Genomic DNA, 21,479 nt, shown 5'->3' on the forward strand with positions numbered 1-21,479 from the left:
CTGAGCATGACGTCATATGGTATGGAATATCCCTTTGGTCAGTTGGGGTCAGCTGTCCCAGCCGTGTACCCTCCCACCTTCTTGTGCACCCCCAGCCTACTCGCTGGTGGGGTGGTGTGAGAAGCAGAGAAGCCCTTGACTCTGTGCAAGCACTGCTCAGCAGTAACAAAAACATCCCTGTGTTATCAACACTGTTTTCAGCACAAATCTAAAACATAGCCCCATACTGGCTACTATAAAGAAAATTAATTCTTTCCCAGCCAAAACCAGCACACATGGTGGTGCTTTTGGCTGTATGTTAGCCATCCAAGGAGGAGGAGAAGCAAATCTTTTTGTAATTGTTCATTATTTTTCACCTTGCCAGTATTGTCCTGATAATTATGCCTGTGGGTAGAAAAAAGTAAAATTTCATATTAATCAAAGTTTCTTGCCTTTCTTTGATTCAGATTGAAATTTCACAGAGAGGAGGAGAGAAACTCATTGGTGTTATTCCAAGAATAAGAATATAAAATATTTGAGCATTCTGTTGTCACTTTGCTTTGGAGGTACATGAAAAGACAAAGGGTCTTGCAAAGCATTGATGAACTGATAGATTCATGGATTGAAGCACCTGTCCTCTAAGACAAATTCCTTAGCTGTTATCAGCTCATCAACAATCATATTGTTTCTTGGCAGCCTCTGTTCAAGAGATCTGAAAAGCCTGCAGCTGTTACTCCAACCTAAGAAGGCATAAATGCAATACTCTACCCTGTTTTGCCAAGTATGTATTTTAGGAATGACAATTTAGAGGATAAATGTTTATTGCCTTGGTTGCTTTAGGCTGATACTCTTGAAGGGTTCCAAATCAGTTATCCAGCGTATATTTTTAGCAAAACTTTTATCAAGTATGTATTCCCTCTTCCTTAACTTCATCTTCAATCTTGGTTCATATTATTCCCTTCTTATGCAGTGGATAGGAATTTACTGAACTGCTTGCTCCTCTAATTAAAAAAAAAAAAATCAGATTTCCCTCCCCCTCTTTTTTTTAGAATTAGTTTATTCTTCGTTTTATAGATCATTTACAATAGAACTTCATCTGCCATGCCCTGAAGTCCCCTCCTGTGTTCTTAGTCTCCACAGTAGCATATGGCTACCAGCCCACCCTACCATAGTGTGTCTCTGTGTTTAGGGAAATGCTGAACTCTGAGTCAGAATGTGATTAACATGAATGTCTGATTTTTAACTGTGTCCTGAGGCTGAGTTTGACTTTTCAGGATACTGTCCCCTAAATTCTGTTTCCTGTGTCAAGACATTTGAAGCAACTTGTATCTCTTTAGGGAATAAGAGCCAGAGACAAAAAGAATTTTGTATGTCCTGCTTCACTCCTTAACTTAGTGTGTTTCTTGAGGCATTTAGTTGTACATGTGGAAAAAGGGAACAATTTCCTTTGTAGATTAGTGTGGATGAAGACACTTCAGTCTCCTTTCTTCTTGCTGGAAGCTCAGACTTGCTGCAAAAGCGAAAGCATATAGAATTGGAACGAACCAGCTCATCAGCTGAAGTAAAACTGATTATAAACGATACACAACTCCAGTTTACCTGCAGCCTTGTTTTGAGCCACAGAATTCAGCCACCTCTTCCTTTTCCACTTCCCCGTAAGTCATGGCTTAGGTGTTTCTTGCTCAGCAGGGAGAGGCAGAAACTGGGTGCTCAGCTTAAATCCCCAGCATTTCCTCAGTAGGCAAAGGAGAGATCAGGTAAGTCCTGCTTTGTTGAGAGCAGGAAGAGTGATAGCAGTCAAAATCTTTTCTGAATAATTTGATTTCAAACCTCTGAAAGGGCAAAACTCTCCACCGTGACTTAAATAACTTAACGTGATCTTTCCTCTGCCTGCTTACATTAAAAGGAATGGTGGGACAACATAATTGATACTAGATTTTTTTTTTTTAAGCTCATTTTCAAAGAGAAACCAATCAGATGAATTCAGAAAGATCAGACCAAAACATATGCAGATTCCTCAGTGAATATGTTATCTGCAGCTTCATAAAGGAACCTTTCTCATTAGTGGAGGGAGCAGCAGTCCAAATCAGACTGAATAATAACAATAAAAACATGCTAGTCTATTAGGAGAAGTTACTTCCCTCCCCAAAAAGAAGATGAAATGGTGTGAAATGTTTACAGCTGCCCTGAATAGCACTTAGCAAAGATTTTAGTTCCTATGGCATGGTAGTAGGGTAGAGGAATATAGACTAGAATTTCCAAGTTATCATGGTGTGTTTATGTAAAAGCTATTTCTTCAGGTCAGTACATTTGAATGAGCTGCTGTGATAGATTGCTGTGTCCTGTCACCACTTTTTCCCCTGGTATTTGGCAGGAAGCAAGGAATGCAAAAGAACGACAGTTGCAGAGGAATTGTCAGCCTCTGAGGGGTATCTTTGGCTTCTTTCTTTTTCTAGCTTCCTTTTTCCAAGGTGAGAGGATTCCCCACTGGGCAGCAGTCAACACTTAGTTTGATGTCACCATGGAAAACAGATCTGGTTATTTTTGTCTGGTGCTTAGGGATGTGATGTTTCTGCATGAAGAGATTCTTCCTCTCTACCTCTGCCCCTTCCTCCCTGCCCCCCCCCCGCCCCCCCGCCCCCAAAGGGTTGTCTTCTCTCCATACAGATTCATAAGGGCAGCCCAGTCTAACTAAGTGTCATCTCAGCATTTTCTCTAAGGCATGATGGTGTCAGACAGACAGTGCACTAGTGTACTCCCATGCTTCTACCAGTGGTACTAATGCAAGTAGGCAGCACTGCAAGTAATGTCTCACGATCTAAAAAGTATTTTATTTTTTTAGGAGGGGAGCAGGGAATTGAGAACAGATACATGAGATGACAAAAATGGAGTTAAAATGTGTTTAGCAGAGATTTGTGGGAATATGGCTCTTGGAATATGATGATGAGATAAATCTGTTCCCCATAACTGTAGTGACACGATGGGGAACTTCATGAAAGCCGAGGCCTTTTCAGGATAATTAAATAAGTTAATTTGCAATCTGGAAAAAGCATCAGCTGGAGTGTAATGATTCATTGAAATCTCAGAGTACTGTTCCTTCCATGGATAACAGGTCTGTTTTGGTTGTGGAAACTTTCTCCCTTTGAAAGCAGATGTTGTCTGTCTTATCAGATGGCATTGCTACAGCTGTTCTAAGTACATACTTGGGGCAAAGAGACCCAAGAAGCATCCTTTTCTTTCCAGGTTTCTGTGTAAGGAACCCATTCAAAGGCAAAACCAAGCCAATTGTCCCAGCAAGAGAAAGGGTTTGTTATTATTTTATAAGTTCCCTATAAGATCAAGTTCCTGATAAGGTGCATAGTCATTTTTAGGAATAAGGTTCATAAAAGCAAGTGGGATTCATAATTTAGTGTAGATTCATTTCCTTCCTTCTGGGTAACAGAATGATAGTTTCGGGGAAAACTGAATGTATATGGTAGAAACTAGTCAAGAAGTGCGGCCATGGCAATTAGGATCCTCTTGCCTATAAGTCTACTGTGGGGAGCTAAGGATTAGTCAATTTTTTCTCTGGAAATACAGAGTCACAGAATAGTTGAGGTTGGAAGAGACCACTGGAGGTCATCTTGTCCAACCTCCTTGTCAAGCAGGGCCACCTAGAGCCAGTTGTGCAGGACCATGCCCAGACAGCTTCTGAGTATCTCTAAGAATGGAGATTCCACAACCTCCCTGGGCAACCTTAACCTAACTCAAACTTAGATTTGAGTTCCTCAAGCAGATCTTTGTTTGTGAGCTTCTGGGTATATAAACACAAAAGCCAAACATTTGTACCATATTGTATTCAAGAAAAGAGACGTTTTTAGGAATGCACACCCTAGCTGATTTCTTAGGGTGTCCACCTCATTTAAGCCTTCAGCTCATTACAGTTGCACCCCGATCATTGCTATCTGCACTGGCTGATACTTGTCTCTTAGCCAAGTTCAGTTTGTTTGACGATGCAAAGCATTTTTAATAAGACATAGTACTACCAGTTCAGACAGGTAGTCTTCATAGGTAACATTAATTCACTTAATATCTTGAAATATCACCTATGTAGCTTAGAACTCAAATTTCAGTCATCTTATTGAGATGGTCGATATTGTAAAGCATATGTTAGATTGTTTGTTGTGAAAGCTGCTTGATGAGCATTAACTGACCCAAATCTGTATGTTCGTCACCTGATTATTGATCCTTCCATATCTTTGCTGCAAGTATTCTTTATTTGACTTGAACTACAAAAAATTTGTGCTGTCTTCTACAGAAATCCCCTAAAAATGAACGTTTATATCCTCAAAATCCTTCTCAGTTCTTACTGAATTCTAAATGTTTAGATGCTTTATGTAAGCAAAATCCCTAACAAATTGAAGTATATGCTTCTGAGCCTTCCGAGAAACATTTAAGTTCTGTCATTGAACAATTAATTTCAGAATTTTAGATACTCAGTCCTATATTCATTTCTGTGAAATTATTCCTAAATGGGACAAAGTATGTCAGCATGAAATACCTTAGCTTTAAAAAGAAGAGCTTTCTTTTCCAAGCTGTTTATAAAAAAAACATGGAAATGCAGAAGCAAAGTGTGGGATACACAGCTTCTAAAATTTCTTCATTTGGAGAATCCTGGAAGCTTTTTATTATTTTTTCATTATTATTTCAAAATATTCAAATATGTGAGACAATATTTCTTTGCTTTGATATATACAGAAGTTTGGCTTGGTTCCAGATCAGGACAACAATGGTGTGCTAAACACATAGAAGTTCATGAGGGAGGAGATATGTTTTTTCTCAACCAGCCAGCTTGGTTAGTAATGAAAATAGCAGAATAGAGACAGTCTTACACATGAAGAAAAGGTAAAGAAAACAGTTAATACGTGTGAGGAGTTTTTGGTTTGTTTGTTTGGGTTTTTTTTAAAGAAGAGAATAAACTTGATTCATTGTTCATGAAAAGTGCACTTGTAACAAACCAATCAATGAAGATTAAATGAAGAATAACAGAGAGTCCTGAAAAATGCAGAAGTGGAGAAGTGAACACAATAGGAAAAAATGTGAATAATTTCACATATGTTTTCATTTCCTTTTAGAAGTTATTGACTGAACACCTACTTGGAAAGCAGAATGCAGTATCATCAAAGAGGTTTCTGAGATTGTCTAATTTTTAACTCTTTTATTTTTATTTTTTTTAGAAGTGGAACTGAGCCTGTCAATTGTAACTGAGTTTTAAAAGAGCTTTACACGTCTAACGTCATTGTTTTTGATTTTCAAGTGATAATCCATGCGCGTGCTCACAAAGTGAGAGAATATAAACAATGCCTACTGCTTGAAACTGAAGTAACTTTTTCTTTGCAGAATTCAAATCATCTTTCCACTTTGTTTCTTACATCTGCCACCTTCAAGCCCGTTTTCTGTGCTACAATCCCTGTTGGTGGTGTAACTGCAGGTATATTAAGTTTTTCAAAAGACTTGAAGGCCATTTTATGATTCCACAGCAATTTCATCAGTTGAGGACCCTTCTTCAGTTTTTAAATTTTGAACCACATATAGCATGACCTTCCTCATTCAAACACTGTCTGGTCTGTGACAACCAGTAGCGCAGGTGTCTGAGCAAGCATCTTTTACCACCCCTGCTCCTGCTACATGGATATTACAAATGCTGCCTCTCTTATTCCGTAAGAGGAATAGGACCAGGAGCTGGGTCATTCCCTTGTCTCTTCACAGCTCTGAGAATCCTTATGACCATACTGCTGGCAACAGGCACTCCGGAGACAAAAGGTGTTTTCCTGTCCTGATGAAGCAACTGGCTCCCCCTCCTCCCTTTCTTGTCCCTGAACTGAGTCTTGGTGTCTGTATTAAGGTGGCTATTCAGAAGTGACAGAGTTCACCTGGGAGATGGGGTGGATTTTGGTGTTTGCCAGAGTCCGCTTCCTCAGGACTAGCTGAAGACTCCACACTCTCTAATCATAAGACTTATTGGCATCTCACTCTCCTGATAAAAGCCTCTGTGTTCTATGGTCCCACAGCGGTATGTGCATTTGAGTTCTTAGGCTTCACAGAAGTGCCTACAAACCTTGCTTACATACTATACACAGTGTGCAAGTCACTCCCTTGTCCCTTGAATGACTGCTGGTTTTCAGACCAAACACTTTCTGCGTCCCTTGAATGACTGCTGGTTTTCAGGCCAAACACTTTCTGCATTGGTGGATATATGTAGAGGGATGTCAGTTCTTCAGCCTTTGCAACCCAAGGCTGTTCTTGTGACCGTATCTTGCTTTGTTTGGGGAGCACGCAGTTCTGATTTTCAGCTCAGGATCTTAATGTAGTAAGGAGCTAAAGTCCTAAATAGGAGTCAAGACTTTAAATATTTCCTGAATCTGATGTGACATATTTAAATAGGCTGTAAAATTGCTCATGACCAGATATTTCATTACCTATATAAAGGCATTGTAAAATTTTGTGGTTAGTTTATCACGCACGCTAAATTTTTGTATTTCTTGTTCCAGTATATTTATATTCAAATGTTCTTGAAATTACTGTTTAAAGATGATTGTTAGTGTGAGGCAGGCTTAATGCTGTTTGGGTTGGGTTTTTGTTTTTGTTTTTTTGTACTTGATAACCACATGGTGTGAACATCAAGACTGCTTTCTCATTTAAATAGTAGGTAAGTACAAAGTGATTAGTTTACCTTCTTTCAAGAAATAAATTATAAGCTTTTTCTAGACATTTTGAGGGAAATAATGAGTATTTCCTGGTGGGTGATTCATTAATTTTTTTAAAAGATAACTTCCACCTCCTCCCCAAATGACTAGAACGTATCAATGACTGAACATTTTTAAAGCATTTTGTATTATTCGTTGAACAGGAAATAGGCTGCTACTGGGGTTTTCTGGAAGCTCATCATGGGACAGGAGTTTGGTATCTCAGCGAGTAGGAACCTAAGCATAAATCCAACATTGCCTCCTACTGGTAGGAGTGTTTCATTGCATATGCTACCTTTTTTATTTGGGGGTGGTCTTAAGTTTGGTTCCTATGGATATTTCTGCATTATTCTTGTCTTCCCTTTTTCTTCTCTTTCCTTCTCCTTTCTTTCACCTCTGCTATTTTTTTCCTTCAACAAGAGAATCAGCGAACATACATCTGGCTTTTTTTGCACATAGTTCTTGCTTTGCTTCTTTTGACTCCTGGCGCTACGTCCTCATGAGCAATTTTCATATTGCCCCATGGGGTTAAAAACAGGAACAAAATATCCACATAGTGAAACTCACAGGAGATGGATTCCCTAGGAGGGCTTATTTTCTTTAAACAGCACCAAAAACAACTTCCAGTTTTTTTTCTTCTAGAATGTCTTTTGCTCAAAACCCTAGGGAGAGAAGACATGAAAGATTGATGCCTGTTTCTGTTAGTCAGAACATGGGAAGTGTGCTTTGCTTCTTTGCTTGCTTTCCAAGTTTGGCTATGCAGGGCATTTGGGAACAGTGTTAATATATAAAACGCTAGGCTGGCCTTACAAGACCTGCTTTTCCTACCTCCTGGAACTGTCGGTTGATTTCCCTACAGTTAGTCCTTTCATTATGAATCAGTTGGTACCAATCCTGTTCAATTTTGAGTATGTCTGAATGTTAAAGGCATGAAACTCAACAATAAATAAATAAACCACGTTTCCAGTTTTGATCTCAGTAGTAATACCCTCATTGGACAATCTGGTATGTTTTCAGAGACTGAAGTAATGGTCAGAATTCCATTTGAAATTGTGTATTTAATGAAGTCTGTATAAACTTTCGTGAGTAGTGTTTCATTAGTGTACAGAATACTATAGATTGCTGCCTAGTGATGTTTTCTGTGTTAAAAATGCCTTTTTTTAACTTGCCATGAAATACAACATTTATTTCCCGTCAGACCAAACCATCTATAAAATCTTTTTATTCATTTAAGAATACAAACACAGAGGAGTATGATATTACTTTGGATCCTTGTGGAAAATATGAACAGTATATGCATGTTTTTTAAGAGTAAGAGGAGAAGCAGTTTGTGGCTGTGCCCCAGTAAGCAGGCCACAGCCAGCAGTTGGTCAGATGGGGTTCTAGCCTTGCCTCGTGGCACCGAGATGTTTACGCATGTTGGTCTTCCACTTCACTGCTGTAATGTCTCTTGCTTGTTTTGACTGTGATCTTTTGGCATAGGTAGCATGTATAGCACAGAGGGAGTCTGTTGTCACCTAGTACTGAGTTTATGCCCAGAGGCACTGACTTAAATGTATCTAATGTGTGAAATAGGATGAAAGAGATTCTACAATGGTGTACGAAAATAATTTAATGGTGTGAATGCAATGCATATCTTCTGTAATGTAGTTTGTGTGTCTTTGGAGAAGATGATATGAGATACAGGTGGTGACTAGAAAAATTTTTGATTCTCAGTGTTTTTCTTTGTTAAATAATAAACAGCTCAAGTGTAATGTTCTGTTCAACTTTGACTCTGTTAGAATTCCTTACCTGACCTGGGGAGAAAGAGTACAAGTAAAGGAGAAGATCTTATTTGATGCATTTATAGTAACAGATCTTCACTGTCTTTTAAAAGCAATCTGAGTTCTTGAGAATAAAAGTAGTGAAAATGTTTGGGGGGCCAGAAATTTACATGCATTTCCTTCTCTGGGAATTAATGAGAGTATAGATGTCCACTTAAATTGTTTGTGTGATGTCCACTTAAATGATATATGTGAAAACTTAAAACTATGAGGAATTTTAAACTCAAAATTGCTAGTCATATTACTATGAGCATAAAACATCTTGTTCACAAACAGATACTACCTTCTGAAAGTTTTGACTTTTAATTTAAAAATGTCACCTTGTTCCACAGTAAATTCTAGTCATGGGAAGTTCTTGGGGAGCAAGCATACGTATGTATTATGTGATTTTTGCATGGAAGCAAGAGGAGAAAGGAAATACGACACTTTCTAGAAGCATGTATTTAAGTAGTACACAAACGTAACTTTTACATTTGTGTTTCAGGAAAACCAGATGCCTCTGCTGAAACTCTTCTGGATCAGGAATGTATAAACCCTATGAGTTACTCAAGCCAGCTAGAAGACTCTGGGTGTGATGTGTCTAATGACTATGCATTTGATTCTTTAGGCATAACTTCTGGTTTTCACCAATCTGAGCATGTCGACACTTCTAAACGTTGGTTGGAAAGAGTTCCCCCATTCAATCTTTGCTGTACTAGCAAGGAGGAATCTCTGACTGCTCCAGTGCAGTTTTTGCAACATCTGCTTGAAATAAGAAAACTGTCAGAAGGAGGAATTCTTCAAGCAGACTTCACAGAGCTTGAGAATGATTCTTTCACCATATTCAATTCAGTGTCTCAGTTGCTTGATGGACTGACTATTTTTTACAACAGTCCTAAATTTCCAGTTTCTAATTTTCTTACTGAAGCAGTTTGTGTTTTGATCAGTTTAATAACTGATACTAAATTATCTAATCATGTTTTGAAGAAGTGTTTCAAGAAGCTGGAAGAATTTAAGAAAAATCTAATTCAGATTATTTTAAGAAACAACAATGTCAATAGGGTAAGTTTAAAACATCTTCCATCTTTCCTACACCATTTCAGTATACTGTAATATTCTCCTGCTTTTATGCACTTTTTAAAATATTAGTTTGTCTTACTATATTTTGAAGAGTACTTCTCAGAGATTTTTGTAATTGTTCTTTTTTGTTACATGGACAATAAATGCTCTAAAGCATTTGAAAAAGTTCTTGCTCATGCATGCAAGTTCTTCTAGTCTATTCCTGAGTATAGGACTTTTATAAATTGTTAAAAAGGCAGATTAAAACAACTTCATAGAAAATATGAGAGGAAGACACATTGTTTCTCTTGCTATATGAAGATATAGTGTCGATATTCACAAAGTAATGACTACACAATTTTTTATTCTTTCTTGTGCACCTAGATTAATAGGTTGGTTTGCTTCAGAAGATCTCTGTCACTCTCTAGACTTTTGCAAATTTGTGTTTTAAAGATAAATCAGCAAATGAGTGAAGCATTTGGAAATGGCATGTCCCCGGCACAAACAGCAAATAGGACTGAGCTGCATTTTGTCTGTATTCATCATTTTGCATTGTTCCATGCATCATCTTGTTAGTTTCCTCATTCAACTGAAATATCCCGTTTGTCTTCACAAGATTTCCTATAAGTAATTAATTCCATTGTCTGTCTTAGGATTTTTGGTTTTCATTCTGTCTTTTAGAGTAGCTTGGAATGGGCATGATGGTGGAATTGTTTGAGACTTAGACATACCAATTTAGTATCCACATGTACCTAACTACGCTACCATTACAGTAAATTAAGATCGTATCCCTATAATCCATGGAGCCTAAAGAATGCTGTCCCAGGTACTAGGTCCCTGTTTTAGGATGAGCTCTAGAGTTGCCTTTAGCAAAATGAGAGCCTAGACATCTGCTACACCTGTGGACAGATGTACCCATTTGTCTTAATTTAAAATGAATCCCACTTATTGTGTATTAAGTATTTACCCCAGAATGTAAATATCAAACAAATATCATTACCATACTAAGGGGGAGGGTGGGGGGTGGATATGCCCTTATTTTGGTTAGATGTGTGAAAGCGAAAGCATTCAGAAGGAAAACTTCATATACTGAAGATTTTCCAGGACTAGAGCCTTGTGTCTCTAATACCAGGGTGTTTTTTATTTCAATGTCACCATGGTGTGATACTTAGTTTTTAATTAGAGGTGTTCCTGGCCAGTGTTTTGAAAGGATGTGAGCATATATACCATTTGTGTGGTATTAGGAATAGAGAGTCATGCAAGTGTGACTCCTTTTATTTTTTTGTGTGATTACAGGATACAGAACAAAGAAAACTTGAGCAGGCACTCAGTAAGGACTTCTTCATAGTTGATGACATCCAGTGTTTCCACCTGTTCCCCTCCTCTACCCGAATGGGAAGTTAATAAATAATTAAAATAAAGTTAATTGTAGGAGCACAACCAAGAGGTTATCCAGAGAGGGATTACTTGGTGATTGGAGGAACCTGGGGAGAGGACAGAAAGAAAAGCAAAGCTTAAGCGAGAAGTGTTACGTCTTAAATGAGAGAAGGGACGTTTAAGGGAGCTTAAATAGATCAGGGACGTTTCAAGTCTGCAAAGTGCTTTTAGAAATCATTCAGGAATTATGTATATGTCCACATAATTTGCAAGTGGCAACTTTTCTCTGAATAACTTCACTGAAACAGATGGCTTTTTATGAGATATTTTGTATCTTGCTTCCACCAAAATACTGACTTAACAGTTGTTCCTATCGGCAGCCATTACTTCAATCAGATTCAAACAGTTTAAAAATTGTATGAACCAATTATTAAGGAATAATCATGATAGTTTCCAGATTTCTAGGAAAAAAGGAGAAATGTTGTGTGCAGTAATTGCAATGTTTATAAAGATTTATGGAAAAGTTCTTTTTAGAGGTTTGGTTTTCTTTAAACTGAATTGAATATGGAAATAAATATGTAGCATTCAGAATTAGTAGTGGAAATTGTTTAACTAATTCTTCATGTGCTGTGTACCAGAGTATCTCCCAGGGACACTTTATGCTTCAGTTTTAATCATCACTGTTTACTCAAGTGGTGATTGAAACATCAAGATTATAGGTTTAAAATAAAATTATCATTAATTACAAGGCTGTCATCTGGAAAGAGTGGCAAACTGCATGAATTTTGGTTCCAGGAGGTTGCTTAAATGCCTGCAGTATAAAAATATTAGGAATTTTGTTGTATCTAACCTTACTAACTGTCAAAAAGCATTTGTACAGACAGCCACCAATGCAGCTATAGTATTTGACACAACTTTCCCTTTGCCATCCTAACGTATAAAACTGTCAGGAGCTGTCAAGGAGGACAAAGGGCTGTGAGAAGCATCTTCAAAAAGTGAATAAAGAGAGAAATGACTGTGGATTACACAACGCCTCATCTTCAAAAGCAATTCCAACGTTTTGTAGAGCAAATTAAATAACTTAAGAAACCTTTGAGAACTGGAAAAGAGGTAATTATCTCTACATTAGATGTAAAGGAAGAAAAACAGCAGCAGAATTACTTGCTGTAACTGTTGAGTCCCATTGTTTGAGATGTTTCTAATTATAAAGCACTGGAAGCTGTAGGAACCAGCAAAGACATGTACTTGGAGTTTTTCTGCCTGGATTCAGTTGTCTAAAGCTGTGCACTTTGTATAGATTTTTTTTGACCTGAAACTCCAAATTGACACGAGTATCAAAAGGAAAAAAAAAATCATTTAAGATATGAAAGGTAAAATAAAAGGAAATATTACTTAAAACCATTTAAATCAAAGAACTACAAATAAAAGCAGCCTCTTGAATTTCCCTTTTTAATTTTTCTCCTCTCCCTCAATGTTTGGAGAGCAGCTCAGAAGTCTGCGTACAGTTGTCAGACACACAATCTTTTGGAAGAAGCCTTCTGGAAATATCTAGGAGGAATATTAAGTCACGGCTGCTAAGGGTGAAGCATGAATGCTCTGAGGTTAAATCATCTGCCTGAAGGCCTGCCTCTGCACCTTCTACTGGCATAGTCTCGTGTCCCTGTATGGCTGCTACAGAAAAGCTTGTGAGGATCCTGTGCCTAATTCTGGTACAGATGAGCTGTTGCTCTCATGCTGCAAAATCTGTGATAGTCGCTGCTGATCTGTGGAGCAAGTGCTTTGCTTGTCACCAGTTTTTGAATCCTCAACACCAAGAGCCTTGGAGGTTCGTATGGGTGTATTGCTGTTGGTGCGTTGCCTTTCGACGTGCAAATTGTTCATTCATGTTGAGTCGCTCTACTGTCAGCAGAACCACTGTCCTATTTATGCAGGTTCTTTGCAAGTCCTGCTTTGAAGCAGAGAGAAATGCTGTTGTATTATAAGAAAACTCTGCGAGACTGGATTCAGTTTGTGGAGCCACTGGCTCTACTTTTCAAATGGACTGTTCTTTACTACCTGACAAAACATGGGAAAACATTTCCCATGGAAAACTTCCGTAGGAGCTATGGTATGTAATTACAGCTCCAGTGGAGTAGAAACTTTGTCTCTTCCCCTTCAGAAAGGAAGCGTAGGAACTTTTTTTTTCCTTAATCTACCCATTTGGGACTTGACAACAGCTATCTCCATCCACCTCCACAGGGACATAGTAAATGTGCCTCTCTCCTGCTCCTAGGTGCATCACTTGCTCACTGGCACTGAGATGTGCCTGTTCTGTTGAGGTTTGTTTCTGTTGTCCCGGATGTCTTGGAAGAAGGGATCATTTCTCCTATTTCAGAAAAATGCAACAGTTGGAGGCACTGGGGATTCCCAACTCTCTGTGCTGTTCAGAATAGCATGTGTGTTTTATGTTTCTGGTGAAGGTTTTGCACAGCTCATTGCAGTAGGGCACTTCAGAGAGGACACTAAATTCCTTTTACATGGGCAGTGTCTGAAGCTTGCCTGGAAACCTGCTGTGGTGAACTTGAGCTGGCTGTAGCTTCGTAGTATGTGGAATTAGCTTTAGATGTCAAATCCCTATAACAGAAATTAAGATACTTCATACATGTCTTATTTACATCCCTCATATATACAGCTGTGCAAAACTTGAGAAGAATTATTGTTAAGGAATTCAGAGTCTCATTTGTTACTTTGGAGAGAGAAGAAAAATACTTTTACATCTGGCTTCTTTCAGTGCAGTTCAGCTGTATTCAAAGCTGTCATAGCCAAATACAGTCACAGGGTGCTGCATTACATAGGATTTATGTGATGTGATCCCTAGTGGTGTCACACTCGTTTATCAGCATTGTTGACAGAAGTTCAGTTCACTGGTTGTACTTCTTTTAGGTGCAGCTGATATTTTTTTTTTTTTTAGGTCCACTGTAATTTGGAGCATGGCTGATGCATCAATTATGTGCCAGAAGATCCTGTCCTTGACCCTGGGTTCTGTACAGAGACCTGTGTCTGTTTCTTGGACCTCTTGTTTTAAGGAGTTAATTAAAACACTAAAATAGAAGACAATGGTACATTGCCTTCAGGATTCTAGAGTAAAGTCGAGCTGTGTAGGCTCTCGGAAGAGACTGTTTTCTGGTGTCTTGTTCCGGTTCAACAAATACCTCATCCATCTGCCCCACCTCACTTCATAATCTCTTTCGAACAAGACCCATAAGGAAAAGAGCTGTGTTTCAGTGAACTGTTTGCTGCTTCTCATGCTATGTTTAAAACATCAATACTGACTTCGAAGATGCTGTCAAGAGTCATGAATTGCCTGCTCCATTCAAACAAAGCAAAAAAAAAAAAAACAAACAACAACTTATGTGCTGTTTCCTTCTTTTTTTTTAAGCCTTGTCCCCTTTGGAAATTGGCTACCCTACCTTTAGGGTAGTTGTTTTGAAGTTGTTTGTTGTTAAGAGAATCTGAATGGATACTGAGACATGACCATAGCCTCTAGGAACTTTTCTTATCCTATTTGGGACTTTACTGCCTGTTTTCATTTTTCTCTCTCTTCTTATGTTCCATCTAAAAGTCTTTATGTAGAATTTTGCAAATGCTCAAATATTACTGTTGATATCTTTAGCAGAAAAGCAAACTCAAGAATTCTAAGTAGTAGTTTAATGCCTTTACAGGATGTTTGTGTGAGAAAGGATTCAAAATTCTTCATGAAAATACCAAGCTGAAATGTAGTACAGTGGAAAGCAGAAAGAGAGAAATGTTTGAGTATCATTGACAATTATATAATGAAATGTATGTACGTGTGCTTGTGCAATTGAAAAAGTACACATTAATCAGAACCATGGTTTTGAATCTTTTCTTATTTAGGATACAATTTGTATGATTCATTAATTGCTGAAATTACCTGGAAGAGACTAATCATAAACATGCTCCCACTAGTTGTGAGTGACAATAAATTACGCCGGCCATGTGTAGTTTGCAGTATCTTTTGTCAGCAACTGCCAGGACAGTACTTAACTCATCAGTTTACAAGAATCTTGCCTGCTCAGGGACAAATAAGATTTAAAAATAGTTATTCATGTCACCGGTGGCTCCCAAGTATAAAACTAGTGGGCTTCAGTTTTCATAAATTAACTGAGTCTCGAGGGGAATATTATGGCTCTTGAGACATGGTTCATTTTCATCGGCCAAAGAATTTTACTTGTATAGTGGAAGAGCAGTGCATTCGTATGAATATTAAAATGTGTTGCCAGGATTTTATGGTCTAGTAAGAGTCAATGTTTGAACCTCTTGATTGTTGAATTGAATTCTCTCAGCGATCTGTTGTCCTATGTAGGAAGCTATTTAAGTCAAATGGTAATCAAAATCCATTGTCTTGTAAATCACTACAGTCTAAAGCAATCACCAAACTGGCTGACTCTCATTTACTTCAGTAAAGTGGATCATAGGAGTAACTAGACAGGAATGAATGAAAGAAAATTTTGTCTGCCTCTTAGACTTTTGCCCACCTTCCCTCCTCAGCCAGCCTCAGCTGATATACATCATGCACTAAAGCTGCAATTATTGAAGAGTTACAGGATGCAGTTAGCAGGATTTTTTTTACCATTAGGGCAAAAAAGTTTTATTCATGGTTTCCAACCTGCCTGTAACGCTGTTTTGTCAGGACCGTCTCTTTTCCTAATAACAAAGACTGTCATTGCCTGTTTTTATCCAAGTAATTAACTAGTATTCAGCATATTACAGATTATTTCCACTAGGAGGAGAAAAAAGGGATGGAATAGGCCTTTGCTGTTCTCTTGATTTACAAATTAAATTTATGGGGGCCCTTAACCCAAGAATACAGGAAGTTCTTGTTTTTGTTGAATATGATAGGAAATATATATCAAAAGCTCTTTGTTTGTTTGTTTCCTCTGCCCCTAGTCTCTCTCCAACGAATGCTTTCTGTCAAAGCTCTCTTAACTTTCTGTAGCATCGCATTAGCAGTGTCATTTTGCTTCTTTGGCATCTCTGATATTTGCAGCTGAGAACGTGTGGAACAGCAACATCAAAGCCCATCCCTCAGTCCTTCATTTATCATGCCTGTGTAAAAGCATTTGAATTCTATCTAGGCCTTGTTTTCTGTTACTGTAGCCATGTTATTGAACAAAAGGACCTAAATTTGTTCTATTTTTTTGTTCTCGGGGTACCATAGTAGGTGGTTATTCAAAGAGATGATATGACCACCTTAGCTCCATCACATCATTACTTACCCCAGCTCTTTAGGTCCATTCTGGTCACTTCCAGATGGAGGTCTAGGGCTGTTCTTGCTGTAAAGATGGTCTTTGTCTTCATGGAAAAATTCAGTTTGTTGCTTTTAACAGAGATGGTGCTTTTTTTTTTTTTGTCTTGGGGGGAAATTACCTCTTACATCCTCTAGTTTTTGAAGGTGGCTGTATATCCCAAGGGGTTTTTGATAGTAGTCCTCAACCATTGCTTAAAATGTGTGTACATACTTTAATAATGAGAATCTTAGGTTTTCTCTGTTCTTTTGCCTGTTTACTAATGAACCTTTTCTCATAGCTTAAATTTGTCATGCTTCTCGAGGAAGTATTTTTGTGTGCCCAAATAAGGTGTGTGTTTGTGTTATGGCGATAGGATAGAAATGAAACAGGCTCTACAGAGCTTATTTTATCTACAGCCAGTTGCAGAGACAGTTGAGTATTCCTTGCCTAACTTTTTAGTGCTCAGCTCCTGCAGTGAAATCCACAACCCTAAACAAGGTACCTCTGTTCTTCCTAGGTACGCGTGCCAGATACTTGGCATCTTTAAGTGGTATTCAAAGTAGCTCACACATTGTGGGCAGAGGGAAGAAGGGTGAAGGATTGGGAAATAAACATCTGAAATCCATTTTCATCTGCAGGGACTGTCTGTAAATCTTAGACGCTTAAATGAGACGTTGATTTACATCCCTGAATTTCTTTAAGGATGACCAGCTCACTCTAGATCAAAAACCTAAAAGCTAAAGAATACCTGTTTTCTGTAATTTATCCAGTGACTTTTTCTAAGCAGTCCTCAGATTAAAAATTTGAATCCATAACTCCTCTGCTCTGGGTGAGCTCACACTTGTTGCTTAGTGTCTTCTGCATCCATTAACATGGCTTGGCAACTCAGCATCAGCAGCAGATAGGCAGTTCTTCACTCCTCTAGGCTTCTGACCAGGACTAGTTAAGAAGGAGGAATCAAGAGTAATATAAATTTTAATCTCTCAGGCAGGGAAGACTTTGTATCTAGAGCTGCTTCTTCATAATCAATAGAGTATTTACAGTAAGTATTAAAAAAATGGGCAGCAGTAACATCAGAGTTGTCCAAGTGGCAGCTGTTGTGAATGCTGTTTCTTTAACTGGGATGCTGTCTTCCTGTTGACAGTGTTTACTGGATTGAGCCTCTTGGATGAATTAGATATTTAGATGCCTAATTCACAAATCCCAGGAAGATGCAGACGTTCTTGATCTCTGCCAAGATAGCATTGCTTAAAGTAAATTTATTGTGAAAACTCTGGTGCCAGCAGGATCCCAAGTGTCTTCAGTAGTTAGCTGTATTTCTTTATACATCAGTTTCTTGTACTTAGTCTTCAGATGAACTGATGAATTGTGTGTTTGTGTGCCCTCAGGGAAACTCTTGCCTTTTCTGTAAAGGTGATTGGGGTGAGGTGATATAAGCAAGGTACTTAGTTTTAGTGTGTGGAAATTGAGGTTGCAGAGAGAAGTCCAGAAGCGATCAAAAGGGACTTCAGGGCACTGGGGCGACTGGTTGAAGGATCGGGAGCACAGGTACTGTTTTCCTCAATCCCTACAGTGGCAGGGAAGAATACTGAAAGGAACAGGAAAACACACCTGATCAACACGTGGCTCAGGGGCTGGTGCCATCGGCGGAATTTTGGCTTTTTTGATCATGGGGAGGTTTACACGGCACTGGGCCTGCTGGCGACAGATGGAGTTCAGCTGTCTCACAGGGGGAAAAGGATTCTCGCTTATGAATTGGCAGGGCTCATCGAGAGGGCTTTAAACTAGGTTTGAAGGGGGAAGGGGATAAAACCAGGCTCGCTAGAGATGAGCCTAGGGGTGGCATGCCAATGCTGGGGGCGAAATCAATAGCCCAGCTCAAGTGCATCTACACCAATGCATGCAGCATGGGCAGCAAACAGGAGGAGTTGGAAGCCATTGTGCAGCGGGAGAGATATGACTTAGTCGCCATCACAGAAACATGGTGGGGTGACTCTCACGATTGGAGTGCTGCAATGGATGGCTATAGACTCTTCAGAAGGGACAGGTGAGGAAGGAGAGGCGGAGGGGTGGCTCTGTATCTTTAATCACTTACAATCTTATAAACACTAAGGGAGTGTTTCAATTGTCTAGAGCTCAACGATTGTGATGATGATACGGTCGAGTGTTTATGGGTAAGGATGAGGGGGAAGGCCAACGAGGCAGATATCCTGCTGGCAGTCTGTTATAGACCACCCAACCAGGATGAAGAGGCGGATGAAGCGTTCTGTAAGCAGCTGGCAGAAGTCTCTCAATCGCTAGCCCCTGTTCTTGTGGGGGACTTCAACTTCCCAGACGTCTGCTGGAAATACAACACGGCAGAGAGGAAGCAGTCTAGGAGGTTCCTGGAGTGTGTGGAAGACAACTTCCTGACACAGCTGGTAAGTGAGCCTACCAGGGGAGGTGCCTCGCTCGACCTGCTGTTTACAAACAGAGAAGGACTGGTGGGAGATGTGGTGGTCGGAGGCCGTCTTAGGCTTAGCGACCATGAAATGATAGAATTCTTGATTCTCGGTGAAGTAAGGAGGGGGGCCAGCAAAACCGCAACCATGGACTTCTGGAGGGCGGACTTTGGCCTGTTCAGGTCGCTGGTTGAGAGAGTCCCTTGGGAGACAGTCCTGAAGGGCAAAGGGGTCCAGGAAGGCTGGACGTTCTTCAAGAAGGAAGTCTTAAAGGCGCAGGAGCAGGCTGTCCCCGTATGCTGTAAGAAGAACGGGAGGGGAAGGCGACCGGCCTGGCTGAACGGGGAGCTCTTGCTGGGACTCAGGAAAAAAAGGAGAGTTTACCACTTGTGGAAGAAGGGGCAGGCAACTCAAGAAGAGTACAGGGATCTCGTTAGGTCATGCAGAGAGGAAATGAGAAAGGCAAAAGCCCAGCTAGAACGCAATCTGGCCACTGTTGTTAGAGACAACAAAAACTGTTTTTACAACTATATTAATGACAAGAAGAGAGCCAAGGAGAATCTCCATCCTTTATTGGATGCGGGGGGGGAACATTGTCACCAAGGATGAGGAAAAGGCTGAGGTAGTTAATGGCTTCTTTGCCTCAGTCTTTAACAGGCAGACCAGTTCTCCTCAGGGTATTCAGCCCCCTGAGCTGGAAGACAGGGATGGCGAGCAGGATGAACCCCCCATGATCCAAGAGGAAGCAGTCAATGACCTGCTATGCCACCTGGATGCTCACAAGTCTATGGGGCCAGATGGGATCCACACGAGAGCACTGAGGGAGCTGGTGGAGGAGCTTGCCAAGCCACTCTCCATCATTTATCAGCAGTCCTGGTTAACGGGGGAGGTCCCGGACGACTGGAGGCTTGCCAATGTGACGCCCATCTACAAGAAGGGCCGGAAGGAGGATCCGGGGAACTACAGGCCTGTCAGCCTGACCTCGGTGCCGGGGAAGGTTATGGAGCGGTTCGTCTTGAGGGCGCTCACAAGGCATGTGTGGGACAACCAGGGGATCAGGCCTAGCCAGCACGGATTCATGAGAGGCAGGTCCTGCTTGACCAACCTGATCTCCTTCTCTGACCAGGTGACCCACCTAGTGGATGAGGGAAAGGCTGTGGATGTGGTCTACCTGGACTTGAGTAAGGCCTTTGACACCATTTCCCACAGCATTCTCCTGGAGAAACTGGCTGCTCATGGCTTGGACGGTTGTACTCTTCACTGGGTAAAGAACTGGCTGGATGGCCGGGCCCAAAGAGTTGTGGTGGATGGACTTAAATCCAGTTGGCGGCCGGTCAGGAGCGGTGTTCCCCAGGGCTCAGTTTTGGGGCCAGTTCTGTTCAATATCTTTATCAATGATCTGGATGAGGGGATCGAGTGCACCCTCAGTAAGTTTGCAGATGACACCAAGTTCGGTGGGAGTGTTGATCTGCTTGAGGGTAGGAAGGCTCTACAGAGGGACCTGGACAGGCTGGATCGATGGGCCAAGGCCAATTGTATGAGATTCAACAAGGCCAAGTGCCGGGTCCTGCACTTGGGTCCCAACAAGCCCATGCAATGGTACAGGCTTGGGGAAGAGTGGCTGGAAAGCTGCCTGTCGGAAAAGGACCTGGGGGTGCTGGTCGACAGCCGGCTGAACATGAGCCGGCAGTGTGCCCAGGCGGCCAAGAAGGCCAATGGCATCCTGGCCTGTATCAGAACTAGTGTGGCCAGCAGGAGTAGGGAAGTGATCATGCCCCTGTACTCGGCCCTGGTGAGGCCGCACCTCGAATACCGTGTTCAGTTTTGGGCCCCTCACTACAAGAAGGACGTTGAGGTGCTGGAGCGTGTCCAGAGAAGGGCAATGAAGCTGGTGAGGGGTCTGGAGAACAAGTCTTCTGAGGAGCGGCTGAGGGAACTGGGGTTGTTTAGCCTGGAGAAGAGGAGGCTGAGGGGAGACCTCATCGCTCTCTACAGCTACCTGAAAGGAGGTTGTAGCGAGGTGGGTGTCAGTCTCTTCTCCCAAGTAACAAGCGATAGGACGAGAGGAAATGGCCTCAAGTTGTGCCAGGGGAGGTTGAGATTGGACGTGAGGAAAAACTTCTTTACTGAAAGAGTGTTTAAACATTGGAACAGGCTGCCCAGGGAAGTGGTGGAGTCCCCATCCCTGGAGGTATTTAAAAGACGTGTAGATGAGGTGCTTAGGGCCATGGTTTAGTGGGCATGGTGGTGTTGGGTCAATGGTTGGACTTGATGATCTTAGAGGTCTTTTCCAGCCTTAATTGATTCTATTGTATTCTGTTCTAAATGGATATTACCATTTTGAGGTAGACGCTAAATTAAATGTGACAGTGATTTGAAGCCCTGAATTCCTCTAAGGATATCCAGGTCATGCTTTATTTTTAGGTTGGGGGGTTTTTTTTTGGTTGGGTTGATTTTTTTGTTGTTTTACAAAAAAAACACAGAAACTCAAAACAGGGTCTGTTATATGTATTTTATCCTGTCAACGAGGTGTCATTGTTTTATGTCTATTATCCAGCTAAAGTGGATGTAAGGTGGTCAAAATGGGAAAGACAAGATAAGTCTTCATCCTATGAAACTGAAAGAAAACAAAATTTGTAAGTTTAGAATCAAAGACTCAGACATGGTGTTATTGTGACTGTAGAATTTCTAATATAACACACTCCATATTTGAAACTGAAAGTTAAGAGGAAGTTACCTTGGTAGCAGTTTATCTCAACAACATACAAAGCTTTAGAACAAAGTTCTAAAGAAAAGAATAATTAAAGA

General features: G+C 40.4%; 1 protein-coding gene across 1 annotated transcript in view; it reads left to right on the top strand.

Moving 5' to 3' along the window:
- Positions 1-21,479, top strand: part of MEI4 (meiotic double-stranded break formation protein 4) — a 183,620-nt gene that overhangs the window by 94,264 nt on the left and 67,877 nt on the right. Inside the window, exon 4 of the mRNA XM_076335312.1 lies at positions 9,012-9,568. Coding sequence (XP_076191427.1) covers positions 9,012-9,568 — 557 coding nt within the window. The remainder of the gene's footprint in view (positions 1-9,011; positions 9,569-21,479) is intronic.

The sequence above is a fragment of the Aptenodytes patagonicus genome, chromosome 3, assembly GCF_965638725.1.
Source record: "Aptenodytes patagonicus chromosome 3, bAptPat1.pri.cur, whole genome shotgun sequence".
Lineage (NCBI taxonomy): Eukaryota > Metazoa > Chordata > Aves > Sphenisciformes > Spheniscidae > Aptenodytes > Aptenodytes patagonicus.